Here is a 14,086-nt window from a genome sequence, read left to right as displayed (position 1 = left end):
GACGCGACTGGGGCTCGTCCGTATTTGAGAGATTCTAGTACTGGCCGGGTTCGACGCATCCCGTGAGAACACGGTCGATCTCGCCATGGCCTCCCACGGAGCTGCTGCGGTGCGGCACAACGTCGAGCAGATCACACGTCTGGCCCAGGACTACCAATATAACCCAATGGTACAATTGAAATACTGGTTGAGAACTGCTAGTACTCTAGTAAAAGAGGTATGTCTGTGCTGAATCGCTTCCTTGGTCCTACATTCTAATATATGGGGCATATCACAGGCTGCCATCTACGAACGAGAAGGTTATGATGAACAGGCTTATTTATTACTTTTTCGCCATGCCCAACTGGTTCTCGTGAATTTGGTTAACCACCCAGGCGCGAACGACCCGAACAATCGCCTGGGACTCGTCGCCGCAGAGAAACAGGTCAAGGTCAACCTGGAAAAGCTGGAGGCACTGAAACCTCGAATCAACAAACGATATGAACAATACAAGCAGTCAGTTCAAGAGAGTCAACATAGAAAGGCAAAGACTTCTTACTTGCCGAATGACCCGCTGACGGCTCGCAACCCGTCCTTCGCTGATCCGGTTTTGTCTGATGCAGCACAACCACTGGAAGCAGGAGAAAACAAAGATCTAGCAGTGAAAATCGCACAAAGGGAAATCAGTCGTAGAGCTACGGTGAGACGAGAGAACAGAAAAGCTGCTATTTCACCAGAAGAAGAGCGTGCAAGACGCACCGCAGGCGTCTGGGGAAACTGGGAGCAAGCTTTGGAGCAACAGCCTGATGATCTCAGTCGAGACCTCCGAGAAGTTAGGTCATATATCGACGGAGAGAGGAACAAGAAAGAAGATGGTTTACCCAACCAGCATTCGACATACTCATATCCAACAGTCCCTCAGCAAAGCCGCTTCGACGCTCCTGTTCCTACCATCTCTACGCTGCCATCCCATCGGGAAGAAACCGAATCGCTACCTGTGCGCCCAGCTAAGCAGTCTCTGACACCGCACACTCCTTATGAACAACCTCCTCCCCTTCCGAATAAAGTATATTCAGCTGCGCCGCCAGTGCCTCGCAAGGATAACCTTGCTCTCACCGACTCGCAACCGAGTCAATCGGACCTCAATCCGTCTACTTTTACCTTCAAGCCATCAGCTTATCTCGAAAACGGAACCCCCCTGCGGACTGTCTTTCTACCTCCAACTCTGCGCCATCAATTTCTTGCACTTTCCAACTCCAATACAAGGCGAAATCTAGAGACGTGTGGAATTTTGTGTGGGACTTTGATCTCAAACGCCTTGTTCATCTCTAAGCTACTCATTCCGGAGCAGGAGTCAACGTCTGACACTTGTGAAACTGTAAATGAAACGGCTATCTTCGAATACTGTGACGCCGAGGATGTGATGGTTCTTGGCTGGATCCATACGCACCCTTCCCAAACTTGCTTCATGAGCTCGCGCGACTTACATACTCACTGCGGTTACCAAGCCATGCTGCCGGAAAGCATCGCCATCGTGTGCGCTCCGTCCAAGGAACCGAGCTGGGGAGTTTTCCGACTTACAGACCCCCCTGGACTGAAATCGGTCCTCGGCTGTACCCAAACAGGACTTTTCCATCCTCACGCCCAATCGAATCTATACACTGATGCCCTTCGACCGGGCCATGTATTTGAGGCACAGGGTCTGGAATTTGACACTGTCGATCTGCGCCCGCGTACTTGATAAGCAACTTACCAGTTCGCAACTGTACTAATGGGTTTGATTTAGCTTATTCAAAACATAATCGTATCCAGAGCGTGATAGATAGAACATGAAGTCATGCGTAATGAAATAATATACCCCGTTTTTTTACTTCAAATATCCCCGTTATACTGTACATATATAATCGGTTTCTATCGTGAGTAACCCGTAATCTGCGACCCTGTTAGCAAATACATGCACAAACTAGACCCCTGCAGAAGCATCAACACCAATGGCCAGCGTGCTGTTCTGCTGCAGCCTGCAGGGTTGCAATCGGTGAATGGTGTGTGGGGTCGTGGAGCTGTCTCCGTCCGGTTATCAAGCTTAACTTATTTAACTATGTGGCCACCGCAACAATCAAGGGCGTTTTGTTTTCACCCCAGGTACCAGCACGCAACACCATAGTTCTTTCGCCTCATCTACCAGATCTAACTCGCTTGGAATCGGCGAACCGAATTATTACCCTCACATGTCCGCTGCTAGCACTCGTTCTGGATCTCGGTCTGGGACACCTCTGGGCACACGATCGCAGTCGTCCACCACCACAACTACCGCGTTAGCATCCTCGTCGTCGTCCTCCTCCTCGTCACGGAAAAAGTCAGACCAGTCTGATGGTGGCCGCCCTACACAGGGCAATTACTTCTCCTACCCCGTGAGCCGTGTGGTTTCCGGGCTCTATCGACGCCTCACCGACCCCCCGCAGCAGCAGCAGAGCCGCAATGGGAATAGTCGCAACGATATGACTTCCTCGTACTCTGCATCGCTCTATACTCCCATGCGCACCGTGTCCCCATTTCAACCGCCTCCGCTCAGTGCCCTGACCCTCAGTTCCTCGGCTGTTGCGGCAGGCCATCAGCATATCCTCACTCGCGCGCTCGCGGAGGAAATCCGGCTTCTGGTACCGCCGCGTCTGCAGCTGGTTGATACTTGGAACCTGGCGTATTCGCTAGAGCGCGATGGCTCGTCTCTGGGGACCCTGTATGATGCCTGCAGGCAGGTATCCGAACGCAGTCCTCGCGCTGGCTACGTGCTAGTCGTGCGTGATAGCTCCGATGGCGCGGTGTTTGGCGCCTACTTGACCGATCCGCCGCACCCCAGTCCACACTTTTATGGAACAGGAGAATGCTTTTTATGGAGAGCTAGCGTGTTGCCGTCAACACCGCTACTTCTGGACCACTACCACCACCACCAACACGAGCACAACAGCAACGACGGCGGCGCTGAAACCGAGGGAGACGAAGAGTTTCACACAATGACAGACGACGAGCTACGAAGGGCAGGATTCCCTCCACCGCCAAGTGCAGATACGACAAATGCTGTTCGAAGCACGACATTAAGAGCGAGTACCCCGACTCCTTCAAACAAACAGGACAAGCCGCTCAACAAGAACAATTCGAACTCTAATCTCCTTGCTTTGCCCGGGGATTCAGTAGGTTCTAATGGTGGGAGTAGAAGTGGAACAAGTACACCGGAACGAATCCGCTTCAAAGCGTTTCCTTACAGCGGTGTGAATGACTATATGATGTTTTGCGAGACTGGATTTCTGAGCGTGGGAGGAGGGTGAGTAAATGATATCAGACGAGACCATTGGATCAAAGCAATGATACTAATTGTTGGCAGTGACGGTCACTATGGTCTCTGGATTGACGACTCCGTTGAAAAAGGTATAAGCGCGTCCTGTCCTACCTTTGGCAACGAACCTCTGTCAGATGAAGGCACGAAATTCGATATTTTGGGTGTCGAGGTTTGGTACGTTGGGTCTTAATGAGGTAATGATTTATGTAGAACTGGTAAATAATGATATAACTACACTCATACTATCTTCGGCCCTCGTAATAGTATTAAAATGTAATCATTATTACTACCGAGAAATAAAGGACGATGGACTAAACACGGACAATGTGTCTCCTGCCTTGGAAATAGAAAAAAGAAGTAAAGGAAATGAATCGATATCGTAAGAAACACTGGGGTATGGGTAAACAGGCATAAAAGTGAAAAACCGACCAATCTGGACGCCAATAAAAAAAAGGAATGCTAGAAAAGTGGGAAACGAAAGCAAACCGCCACCCTCTCCTCGAGTACGTGAGAAAAACAAACTACCACCCCTGGCAGTTTAGTAGGGAGAATTCACGATCTCGTTACGACCCAGCCGGTTGGCTGCACTTCTTCGAGCAGGAGTCATTGGAGCAGCGATACTCTCCCGAGTGGGTTTCTTGAAGCTCTTTTTCTGCACCATGTTGACCTCGTTAGGGAGAGCAACAATGACGTTCTTGTCTGAACCGAATCTGAAATTGTCGGCCATGACATTCTCTCCATAGCGCTTGATAGTGTAGGGGTCTTTTCTTCCGGCAAGGACCTTCTTCATGTTCCATGTGATAATAAACGGACCAGTTGCTGTAATGATAGATGTTTCATCACTGTCAACACCGGTATTGAAACGTGCAGGAGTAAATGCCAAAGGTTGCTTAGTCTCGTGCTGGAATTGCGCAACGTGCGATGGTTGGAGACCAAGTCGACGAGGCTGCGGTTTCGAGTCCTTGGCGAATGATTTTTCAAACCCAAGCTTTCCTTCGTTCTTGCCATCCTTCTGAAGTGTGTCGATAAGTAGTAGATAGGTACGGCAAGTGGATAAGACCCAGCGGCCATCTGCAGAAACATCCAAACCAATGATCTGCTCTCCGAGAGCTGGAATGTGTGTCTTGGCGTTAATTCCCAGACGATCGAAAAGACGGACATCTCCCTTATTAGAGGCAACGGCAATGTATCCCTTCTCTGTTGTAGCAGTAGCGGAGAAGTCATTCTTGCTAGCATACTGCTTCAAATTTGAATCTACTAGCTTGTGGCCAGACTGGCGAGGATCAATTCGGAAGAGGGCGTTGTTGGAGACACCCAAGAATGGTTGGGCCGAGGTCATCTGAGAGAACTTCTGCTCGGGGGCAAAGGTCGTGACTCCAATGGCATCATGAACCTTCCATTCGTCGACAACCTTTCCATATTCAAGGTCCATACGGTACAACGAGTTGGGGTCATCTCCATTCTGCAAAATCAAGTTTGAATCTTCGGCGTGAAGCATAACTTTCTTAGGACTGAAAAGTTTGCCCTTAGGAGTCTCCACTTTGGAGATATTGGTAGAGAATTCAAGATTGTTGTTTGGAGTGTGTTTGAAAACACCAATCTTGGAGCCGCGAACAACAAATGACCGGTCATGCTTGTAACCAACAGCAAGCTGTGAGTTGACGTTTCCGTCCTCGAGCTTAGTGATAACATCATCCTCTTCTTCGTCCGAGTCGTAATGCTCGCTACGCTGTCCCTCGTCTTCCTCTTCCTCTTCCTCGTCCTCGTCCTCCTCCTCTTCTTCTTCTTCCTGTGCCTCTGCAGCCTCGGGTTCCGCATCCTCCATAGTAAGGTCCTGGAAGGCGTCTAGAACGTACTCCCGCTCGTCTTCTTTCTGTTTGATCCACTTGGTTTCATTCTGTTGCTCCCAGAATGCCTGCATAAGACCCTCCTGGAATCTCTCCACTGTTGGTTGATCTCGGAATCGCAGAAGCCAAGAGTACGCCGAGCCATCTCCCGTGTAGTGGTTGAAGATGAAAGAAAGATATTCAAAGTTGAAAACTGGGTTAATGTCTGCAATCACGGCCTGGCCAAGCCACTCCCTGTCTTTCCCGGTAATTTGAAGCCAGTATTGCCAGTTGCCAATTTCAGTGACCGTGGCGTCGATCTCGCTATCCTGTAAAACGAACGTGCCGCTTTGGAAATCAAACAAATGAAGCTCGGCATGTTCTTTAGTCAGAACTTCTCCAGAAGTAGGGGCAGCGGCTGAAGGCGGAGCAGCAGTTACGTCTTCAGCCGGCTTGATGTTGCCTTTCGCCTTGGCATATTCCACGTCCTTTGCCATGGCTGTAGCAGATTCGGCAGATGTTGGACCCCTAGGAGAGTCGACGGGACTAGCTGATGGAACAGGGCTATCGTCAGAAAATAAAAATTCCTTGAGCTCTTCCTCAGTGGCCCTCTGGCTGCTCCTCCTGTATTTTCTCTCGTATTGACACTGGACGGCGGCGGATTTGAACGTCAAGACTTTATCCAGAGATACGGAGGAGTCGCAGACAAATTCGTAGAGGTCGCCCGGGTCGCCACTTAAATCTCTCCAAGCAAGTACTTTTTCGCCACCGTCACGAACAACAGAGCGGAAATGCAGAGCCTCGTCGAGTAGGAAAACCTTCTCGTCCTTATCAAGAGCGTCGGCGGCCTGTTCGTCCTCTTCTTCGCCAAGATCCTCCTCTCCTTCCTCGTATGCTCGCTGCACAACAAGCTGATATTGGAATTCTTGGCCTGTGCGACGAATGGTGGCAGCCGCGTCCTTGAAAATCAACTCGGAGTAGCCTTTTGGGGATAGAGGGCGGACGAGATAAAGTTGACCCTGTGAAATATCGATGATCGCCTCCTTGGAAGCGTCTCCAAAGAGATATTTGCCCACTGTCGAGTGCTGTCAGTTTCGTCGCGTCTTTTGCGTCAGAGAGGTGGGATGTAGGTTGAGCGTACCGTTTCGGAGCATAAACATCTTGGTGGCAACTTCCCTGGCTACTATTCTGATTTTCAGAGTAGCTCTGTTACGGAAGAGCTTAGTAGCACGACTATTAAATCGGCCAGGACAATAAAAGAGGGTCAATGAGGGGTAGGTGACAATAACACAAGAGAGTTGTGACTGATAAAAAATCTGAGGCGGGATGTTGTTTTTGTTGTTGTCCAGCAACGGCTTCCCTGCCCCGCTCGCTATCGGTGACGCAAACTTGTCCTTTTCGGGCCTAGCGCGATCACACAAGGTCTGGCTAATCAGGTCGCTTTCCCGGATTATATCGAAGAACCAGAGAACTATAAGAAGGCTCGTGATCAGCATGGGCATGGTTATGACCTCATGTTAAAGTTTATATTAGCTACGATTTTATGCGTTTTCTTCAGTGTTCAAATGTCGCGGTCAGCGACATGTAATCCGTTTCCCAGCCTTTGTGACTTTGAAATATATAGTTTCCAACATTGAAGCTCGTATCATCTAAATAGACTAGTAAATCAAATATGTATTTATGGATATTGAAGAATTTTCACCCGAAAATTTTGAGATATCGTGCAAACAATACTACATGTATACCTTGAAAGATGTACACCGAAGGTTGCAAAATGTTTGGCTCAGCTTTCACGCATTCAACGTCAATTTCGTTCTGCATATGCATATTTAGGTTTTAAGTGAACTCTATTTACACATCACTGCTAGTTCATGTCATGATATCAGCACTTGATTGTGCTTCAGTCTCTGCGCTGTCCTCAATGCCAGACAATTCTGCCTCTTCATCCGTATCCGTATCAACTTGTTCTGGGCTAGCCTTGCTTTCATGTTCTGACTCGGCTGTCTTCAAAGATACCCCTTTACGCTGTGGAATAACCTGCATAAAAGCTTGGCCCCAGTCTCCAAGTTCCAGCCACTTGAGCATAATTTCAACGACATGGTTCGTGGCTAACACATGCCGAGATGCCATCCGTAGATGCTCACCAATGGGAAGTTTTGCAGTCCTGATACCTAGCTCCGTGGCCCTCTTGTGACAGATTCCTTTGTGTCGGTTCTTGTCGACAAGTCCCCCAATAATGTAGGTGCTGTACGGTTTAAGCTCAGTCAGGGTTTCGGAGCTGTCGCTGCTCAAGTAAACAATCTCGCCGTCCTCTGGCGACGGTTCTTTTTCTTCCTGTCCACGAATTGCACCTGCGAGCTTTCCACCCTCCGGTGCCTTCATCCAGTCTTTGGCCTGGACGGCAACGTGATCAAAGTTTTCTGTCATGAAGCGTACACCCCTCCAGTTCTCGTAAGTTTTTCTGAGAACAGTGTCGAATCGCTCCTTGAGTAGCTTATCAAACGAAGACACAACAAAATGACTCCTATAAAGGGATTTTGTATTGTCCGAATATGCCCGTGTGACTTGCGAACCCAGTGATACGCGCTCTCGATCGTTCATCAACTCATCCCATCCGCAGTCAATCACAAATGTTACTGGAACAAGAATTGGTTTTCCTTTGCGCCGAGGAGCATCGACAAGTTCCCCATTTTTCTTTTGCTCTCTCTTTCGCACGTTGCGCTCTTGTCTCTTTTTCTTACGCAGTTCCTTACGTTGGTCTTTCATCTCATCCCACTTTTGCATTTTCAGCAATCGCTTTTGCTGGTTTTTTGATAAAGGGGCAGGCTCTGGAGCCGTAGGCGCTGTTTCTGCATTGGGTGCATTTTCCTTGGTATATGCTGGTTGCTGAGAGCCGGTGGCATCGTCGGCAGCTTGGTGATCATCGCTTGTCGACTTCTCAGCTTCTTTCTGTCCTGACACTTCGGAGTGCTCGGGACCGTCGTGGTCTAGCTTCTGTAGCTTTCTAGGACGATCTTCTTCGCCCATTATTATTGGGTGGATGTTTTAAACACTGAATGTTTTTTTATTGAGCTGTCTTCTGTTCCGATGGTCAAAATAATTTTCATGTATTTAAATTGTCTAGCCAATCATGGGCACCGCATATCCGCTCACCGGGTCACGTGCCGTGCCTCGCACCCTCCGATCTCCTTCCCGGAAACGACGTGAACCTTCAAGCGTTGAGGTTTCAAGCCAAACGTCACCCCATTGAAACCGTCACAATGCCGCAGGACATGCCCCCGGCTGGGGGCTACCAGCCTGTACAATACAAGGTTCGCTTTTTCCCCCATTCCAATCAGGCTCCCCAGAACATCCGCAGTCAGACAAGCAAGCTAACACATTACTTCGCTCATTCAGCGTAACCTGCCCGCCCGCGGTTTCAGGCCATGGACTTACCTCGTCGGAATGCACTTGATCATGGCCTATGGCTTTTATAAATACGCCATTGGTGTTCGGGAGCAGACGTACGTTCTCAATTGTTTTCCCTTGTGTGTCCGGCGGTCATCAGTGCCCCCATTCGGACTACCACTCGCCAATCAACAACTCCAATTGACAATGAGCTGACTATATTGTTTTGATAATTAGCGAGCTCGCACGCGAAAAGATGTGGTCGCGTATCCACTTGATCCCCCTCCTTCAAGCCGAAGAAGACCGCGACCAAGTCCGCCGACACTACGCCGACAAGGCCCGCGAGAAGGAACTCCTCGGCACCGAGACCAAGATCTACAACTCTGACCGGTGCGTCCTCATCCTTACCCTCACATTTTTCTTGGGGTTGCCCGATACTAATGTGTTTGTTCAGATTCGTCCGTCCCACTTTCACATATACCCCCGGCAAGGTCAGTCAATAGAATATTCGCCAAAGCTTTTGACATTCTACTCGACAATTGCGCCAGCAGAATGTTTGCTTGTATTTGTCTGAGCTATCTAGGCCTTCTGGAATAAGAAAGAAAAGAAAAGAAAAGCCACAATCGGTCGACATGGGAGTATGTATTGGATGCATCTTTGTATCAATTATAGTGGAAATTGTTTTGCCAAGTTATGATTAGAAAGGAAAAGAATGGGGACGGGAGATTTTTGGCTTGTGTGTGCTGTACATATACGCAACTGTTTGACAGATAAGGAAATTACTTTCCAAAAGACTATGCTACATCTTTTTCCTACCAGTTTGACAAAATGATCTATTCAAATATAAAATGGTGAGTGAATCTCTACTACTAGTGTGCAAAGTACGGCAGCATGCCGTGGTGAAATAAATCTATACACCTACGTGCGTAGAATAATACATGGGTTCGATAGGAAGTCCCCCTCCCCCTGCTGAGAACGCAGCAGTTTCATCCAAACATATCAGCAACCCCACCGAGATCAGGCCCATCGTCAATGTCTACCTTGTTTTTCTGCTGTCCCTCCATATCTGCAGGCGCAGTTGACATGTACCGCTGTTGCATAGCACTGCGTGCTTTTCGACGCTCTTCGTGAGTACCGAGAATCTTGCCCTGTTCGGAGATGCTGACACCGCGTAAACCTTCGAGCAAATCGAGAATGAGAGCACGTTGTTGGCGACCAGAACTTGACCGCATGAGCACCATTTCCGTTTGAGACACACGTTCCTCCGTCATTCCTGGCAGACTAAGCATCACGGAGTGAGGAGTGGATGTGCTGGAACCGTAGAGGATCCAAATTGAAGCGATAAGTGTTGCAAGATCTCGCTGCATGTCAACAAAGTATGGCTCGTGGACAGACGTGATGCATGCACGAAGTACATCGGTTGAGATAAACTCCCGGATTGTTACCGCCGTAGAAGTGTTGATGGGTGGTGCAAACTCGTTGAGAATAGACCGTATAACCCTGGTGATTATGCTGCCACACCTTGTATCTCGCATGCGGAGAGCGTGGGTGCAGAACATGAACACGGGCTCCAAAATTGTTGGATGTGAGAGTACAAAATGTCTCATCGAATTGGACTGCGCCACTGGCGCCTGTGATGCACTGGGATCACCATTTGTCACTGCATCTGGGTCTTTATTTTGCATGTTAGTAAAGCTCTTGTTTCATATCAATTGCAAAACACATGACGTACCACCTCTTTGGGGGTCAAGAAGACTGGCAACCATGACTACAGCAGAGTAAGTCAGTTGACGAAGTATACTCTCATCTTTCATCTCTTCGGTCAAGTCGCCACTCTCCAATCCTTCTTTGCGCCGCTCTATATTGTCCCACTCTTCTGTAATTTTCTTGTCAATCTGCTTAAATAAGCTGCTAATCATCGGCGGTAAGAAATGACTGCGAAATTGAACTGGACAGTCATCGATCAAACAGCGCGCAATATTTAGAAGTATCGAAAATTGGTGTGATGAAAGATGCGTTGAGTCTTGGAAGAGTGCCTCTGACAATGGCCCTGGCAATTCCTCGAATCCGTAAAAATATTGACGTAACCGGCTCATGCTGAAGAGCATTGAATAGCATGACTCTCGTACCGCTCTAATTTTCCCCCGAACAGAGGAGGCAAACCCTTCCAGGGTAGCTTTGGATGTTGTAATTTTTGCATAGAAATCGTCTCTGCTCCCTGAAGAAATACCAGCTTGCCAAAATCTGTCCATGAGTATGCGCCCAACGACATCTCTCATTTCAGGTAGGGAGCTTCCCCAGTTTGCCGGATTATGAAAGGCATGGGCGTGGCTATTTATGTGTTAAATGATAGAGTAAACAATAATACTGGGTTGAGCTCCTTACCTAACTAGCTGCAAAAGAGTAGGAAGAACGATCGGAATTGTATCGCGCCAAAGAGCACACGCCAATTCATATGCTGGATCTGTTCGCTTAAGTTTCTCTGTTGACACAGCAAACAGCGTCTTTGTTCCTCGCAAAGGTAGTTGCTATTATGGGAGTCAGTATAATAACTCAAGGAATGGAAAACAGCATACCTGAAATCGTTTTGTCATTTGCTCTTGAATCCCTTTCCCAGTTTCATCTAGGGGAACAACTCCCCAATCTGGCATTTTCTGGGCTTCTCTTGTTTGCATATAAGGTCCGACTTCTTCAATACCTAGCAATTGGCAAAAACCGTTGAAGGAGGACGACAAGTTTTTGAAATCTTCATTCTGCCAAGCTTGTCGAACTGGCTCGATGAAAGAGGCTAACCTCGCCTCGCGGACATGTGGATCAACGTTAGTCGTTCGTTGTCTGAGTAGGTTAGCCTGTAGAACGCGTAGCTAATATGAAGCTTACTCACGTTATTATTAACAAGACAGAATTGAGTTCTGTCTGGAGTTTATCATCCAGCCGATGAGACGATGCAATCTCCCGTATCTTCGGCTCTAGGACATCATAAAATGTCTTTTTTAAGAAAAATAGATTAGTCGAGTAGCTTTGCCAATGAGTGCAATGGTCTAATAATGACTTACAAAAAAATAATCAGCACAGCGCATCGAAAGCTTTCGCAATTCATGACTAGCTAGGCTGTGAAGTTCTTTGACAGCTTCCGAGTAAGCCGGATACTGGGGATGATCCTCAAGGCGTGTCATCAATATGTGCTCAAGGACTTTGAGAGCAAAGCTTGGAGTTTTGTCGAGAGCTTTGGCAGAAATATCTACGATGAGTCGAATGACTCTTTGTTTAAGGACAGGATCCTGTTTATTTGTAAGTCGTCGACCTCACAAACACCCGCAAGTCATACCTCAAAATCCTTTTGCATCAAAGTCATAGCCCAGTTTTCAATCATAACCTCGAGTTGTGTTCGCTGATGTTCCTATCTCGAAGTCAATGAAGTTTTTCGTGGATAGTAAGGTAATAGTTGCTCACATCCTGCTGAGGACTGCGGCCATGCGCTGCAATCCATTTCTGATATCCTTTTAGTGACGCTTCAACAACAGAGAATTGCGTATCGGCGCGCATTAGGGGAAACGACAGCTTCTGGAACGACTCAACTGGTACTTCGTTAGTGACAAGACTCGAGTTCATCAGTGGTGAGTGGCCATACTGCTAAATGGCTGAACCCCGCTGTACAAGCTGTTCAGGTTTTGATCTACAGTGGTGAGGATATGAGGAATGGCATCGTGTGGTCGCTTCTGAACTATGACCTCTATTACAGTGGAGCAATAGCGGCGATAGTTGCCTACGAAAGCATGTCGTTCGGGTATCGTGTCAATGTCTTCGTTCAAAAAGAGAATTGTGGGATCTTCTGAATCCTCTGGAAGGTTTTCCCAACGGACCAATCGCTGAGTGCATATTTCGAGCAGGGGTGCGATCAAAGGTGTGACAATCTCCATGTCTCCAATCCGCTCGGCTGTAAGCAATCGTGACCAAGAATGCAGAACTGGTATCGAGACTGTCAGGCTGGGGTGGCGAAGAATGTCAATTAAGAACTGGAAGAGAAGCGAGAGGTCAATTTCGCGGGCGTCCCGTAAATCTAGATCTTTTTCTTCCAGGAATCCAGCAGCATAGGACATTAACTATGACAGTTGTTGTTAGTAGTCAAACTCTAGCCCGAGCACTCAAATAGCAAATACCTCGGAAAGTTTCTTGGATATCTGATATCTTGTCTCATCGATATCGGTAGCGTCAACCGCGGTCCATTCATAAAGTTTCCTTAATAAGACCAAGTGATCCACTTGGTAGAGAAGTGCTACTAAAGGTTCGAATTCTTCCATCTCAAAATTGGATCTGCTATACAGAGAGTGCATTGCTTCAATAGCCGCCTGTGTCCAAATTAGCATCTGTCCACTGATAACTGGAACAAGAGGGGCATTACCAAGAGGACTTGGTCGTTCTGTGCAGTCAGAGCGCGACAGATGATTGAGACAGCGTTACAATTGATGATCGCCTTGGGAATCGCCCAGACCAGGACAGTCCTCAGAACAGCGAGAGCCTTCAGGCTGCAGTCTTTTGCTTCGCGCGAAGTTTGAATACTTCCGATACAAGTATCCAAAAGGCCGCATATTCTTGCAAGCCACCCATCTTCTCCATGGCGAAGTTCGACTCGGCTCTGATCCCGCTCTGGGAAAGCTTCTGAAAAGACGGAAAGGGGAGTGAAGGTCTCTACCAGTGCCCTGTTCAAGTCGGTTCCGCGTAGCGAAGAGGTGGTATCTTCTCGATAGAAAATGTCTTCGGATAGGGTCTCCAACACGGTCAGAACAAACTCCTTGTGCAAGGCGGTTGCGCTCCACATATTGTATAGATCTCGATCCATGTCATTCCACTCGATGCCCCAGCTCCTTTTGGCCACCTCGGCCCACAACTGGGCGATCTTGTTGCGGTAGTAGCTTGGGTCATCTTGGCTGATACCCTGAGAAAGCTGCATCACCATTTCCTTGAGCTCTTGTACCTGGGTGGTAGACAATGCAAATCCCGTGTGGCGCAGGACGTGATCAAGTAGCGATAGACCGAAATGCCTGACCAGGGGCGAACTGCCAGCTTGCGAAGCAAGCATGAACCCATTTCGCGTGGCGAAGTCATCCTGCTTCTTGGATTCTAGAAACTCGAGGGCCTTCCTTCGTAGTTCGTTGGAAGAAGTGGGGTTGTGGGAAAGCTCCAGGGCCTGGATAATATCGGCCATGCCAGAATCAGATAGTTCAGTGCTATTAGCAGCCATGACGGGGTCAATTTGTGGACTGGTAGAGCTGATATCTCAATCAATATGTGATTTGCGATTTTCCGTAGGCGTTCCGATCACGGCCGTTCAAGCTCAATACCGCCCCTGTTTTGGGGTACTCCAGAGGGCGTGTGTGTACTGTACGTAAATGAGCTGGTTTTCAGCGCTGCATAGCTGAGTTCATCGCGCAGGGCAAAGGAAGCAGACTTGGAGAAGCAACGGGCGAGGTTCGTTCTATACAAGGGAAGAAGGGGCTGGTGGTGGGCTGGCTCCTTCCTTTTTCGCGCTGCCCGTGATGCTTTTGTTGCTGGAAGACGT

At 48.3% G+C, this 14,086-nt stretch overlaps 6 protein-coding genes across 6 annotated transcripts; 3 read left to right on the top strand and 3 right to left on the bottom strand.

The window, feature by feature from the left end:
• Positions 1 to 85: 85 nt before the first annotated feature.
• TRUGW13939_04503 (uncharacterized protein) lies at positions 86 to 1,720 on the top strand (the record flags this gene model as incomplete). The annotated part of the gene is made up of 2 exons (XM_035487676.1): positions 86 to 217; positions 278 to 1,720. 2 exons carry the CDS (start codon positions 86 to 88, stop codon positions 1,718 to 1,720), a joined length of 1,575 nt encoding a protein of 524 aa, XP_035343569.1.
• Positions 1,721 to 2,207: 487 nt separating this feature from the next.
• TRUGW13939_04502 (uncharacterized protein) lies at positions 2,208 to 3,503 on the top strand (the record flags this gene model as incomplete). The annotated part of the gene is made up of 2 exons (XM_035487675.1): positions 2,208 to 3,298; positions 3,359 to 3,503. The coding sequence occupies 2 exons, from the start codon at positions 2,208 to 2,210 to the stop codon at positions 3,501 to 3,503; spliced, it is 1,236 nt and encodes a 411-aa protein (XP_035343568.1).
• Positions 3,504 to 3,851: 348 nt separating this feature from the next.
• TRUGW13939_04501 (uncharacterized protein) lies at positions 3,852 to 6,641 on the bottom strand (the record flags this gene model as incomplete). The annotated part of the gene is made up of 2 exons (XM_035487674.1): positions 3,852 to 6,214; positions 6,281 to 6,641. The coding sequence occupies 2 exons, from the start codon at positions 6,639 to 6,641 to the stop codon at positions 3,852 to 3,854; spliced, it is 2,724 nt and encodes a 907-aa protein (XP_035343567.1).
• A 367-nt stretch (positions 6,642 to 7,008) lies between these two features.
• On the bottom strand, positions 7,009 to 8,166 carry TRUGW13939_04500 (uncharacterized protein; the record flags this gene model as incomplete). Its single annotated transcript, XM_035487673.1, has 1 exon — positions 7,009 to 8,166. One exon carries the CDS (start codon positions 8,164 to 8,166, stop codon positions 7,009 to 7,011), a length of 1,158 nt encoding a protein of 385 aa, XP_035343566.1.
• Positions 8,167 to 8,399: 233 nt separating this feature from the next.
• Positions 8,400 to 9,029, top strand: TRUGW13939_04499 (uncharacterized protein; the record flags this gene model as incomplete). Its single annotated transcript, XM_035487672.1, has 4 exons — positions 8,400 to 8,450; positions 8,536 to 8,642; positions 8,764 to 8,916; positions 8,981 to 9,029. The coding sequence occupies 4 exons, from the start codon at positions 8,400 to 8,402 to the stop codon at positions 9,027 to 9,029; spliced, it is 360 nt and encodes a 119-aa protein (XP_035343565.1).
• A 483-nt stretch (positions 9,030 to 9,512) lies between these two features.
• TRUGW13939_04498 (uncharacterized protein) lies at positions 9,513 to 13,768 on the bottom strand (the record flags this gene model as incomplete). Its single annotated transcript, XM_035487671.1, has 11 exons — positions 9,513 to 10,198; positions 10,259 to 10,857; positions 10,912 to 11,054; positions 11,103 to 11,361; positions 11,411 to 11,514; positions 11,583 to 11,807; positions 11,855 to 11,926; positions 11,980 to 12,104; positions 12,158 to 12,629; positions 12,687 to 12,875; positions 12,929 to 13,768. 11 exons carry the CDS (start codon positions 13,766 to 13,768, stop codon positions 9,513 to 9,515), a joined length of 3,714 nt encoding a protein of 1,237 aa, XP_035343564.1.
• Positions 13,769 to 14,086: the final 318 nt, after the last annotated feature.

This window comes from Talaromyces rugulosus, chromosome II (assembly GCF_013368755.1).
Source record: "Talaromyces rugulosus chromosome II, complete sequence".
Taxonomy (NCBI): domain Eukaryota; kingdom Fungi; phylum Ascomycota; class Eurotiomycetes; order Eurotiales; family Trichocomaceae; genus Talaromyces; species Talaromyces rugulosus.
Note: the sequence above shows the minus strand (reverse complement) of the source record. Positions and strands in the feature narration are given on the sequence as shown.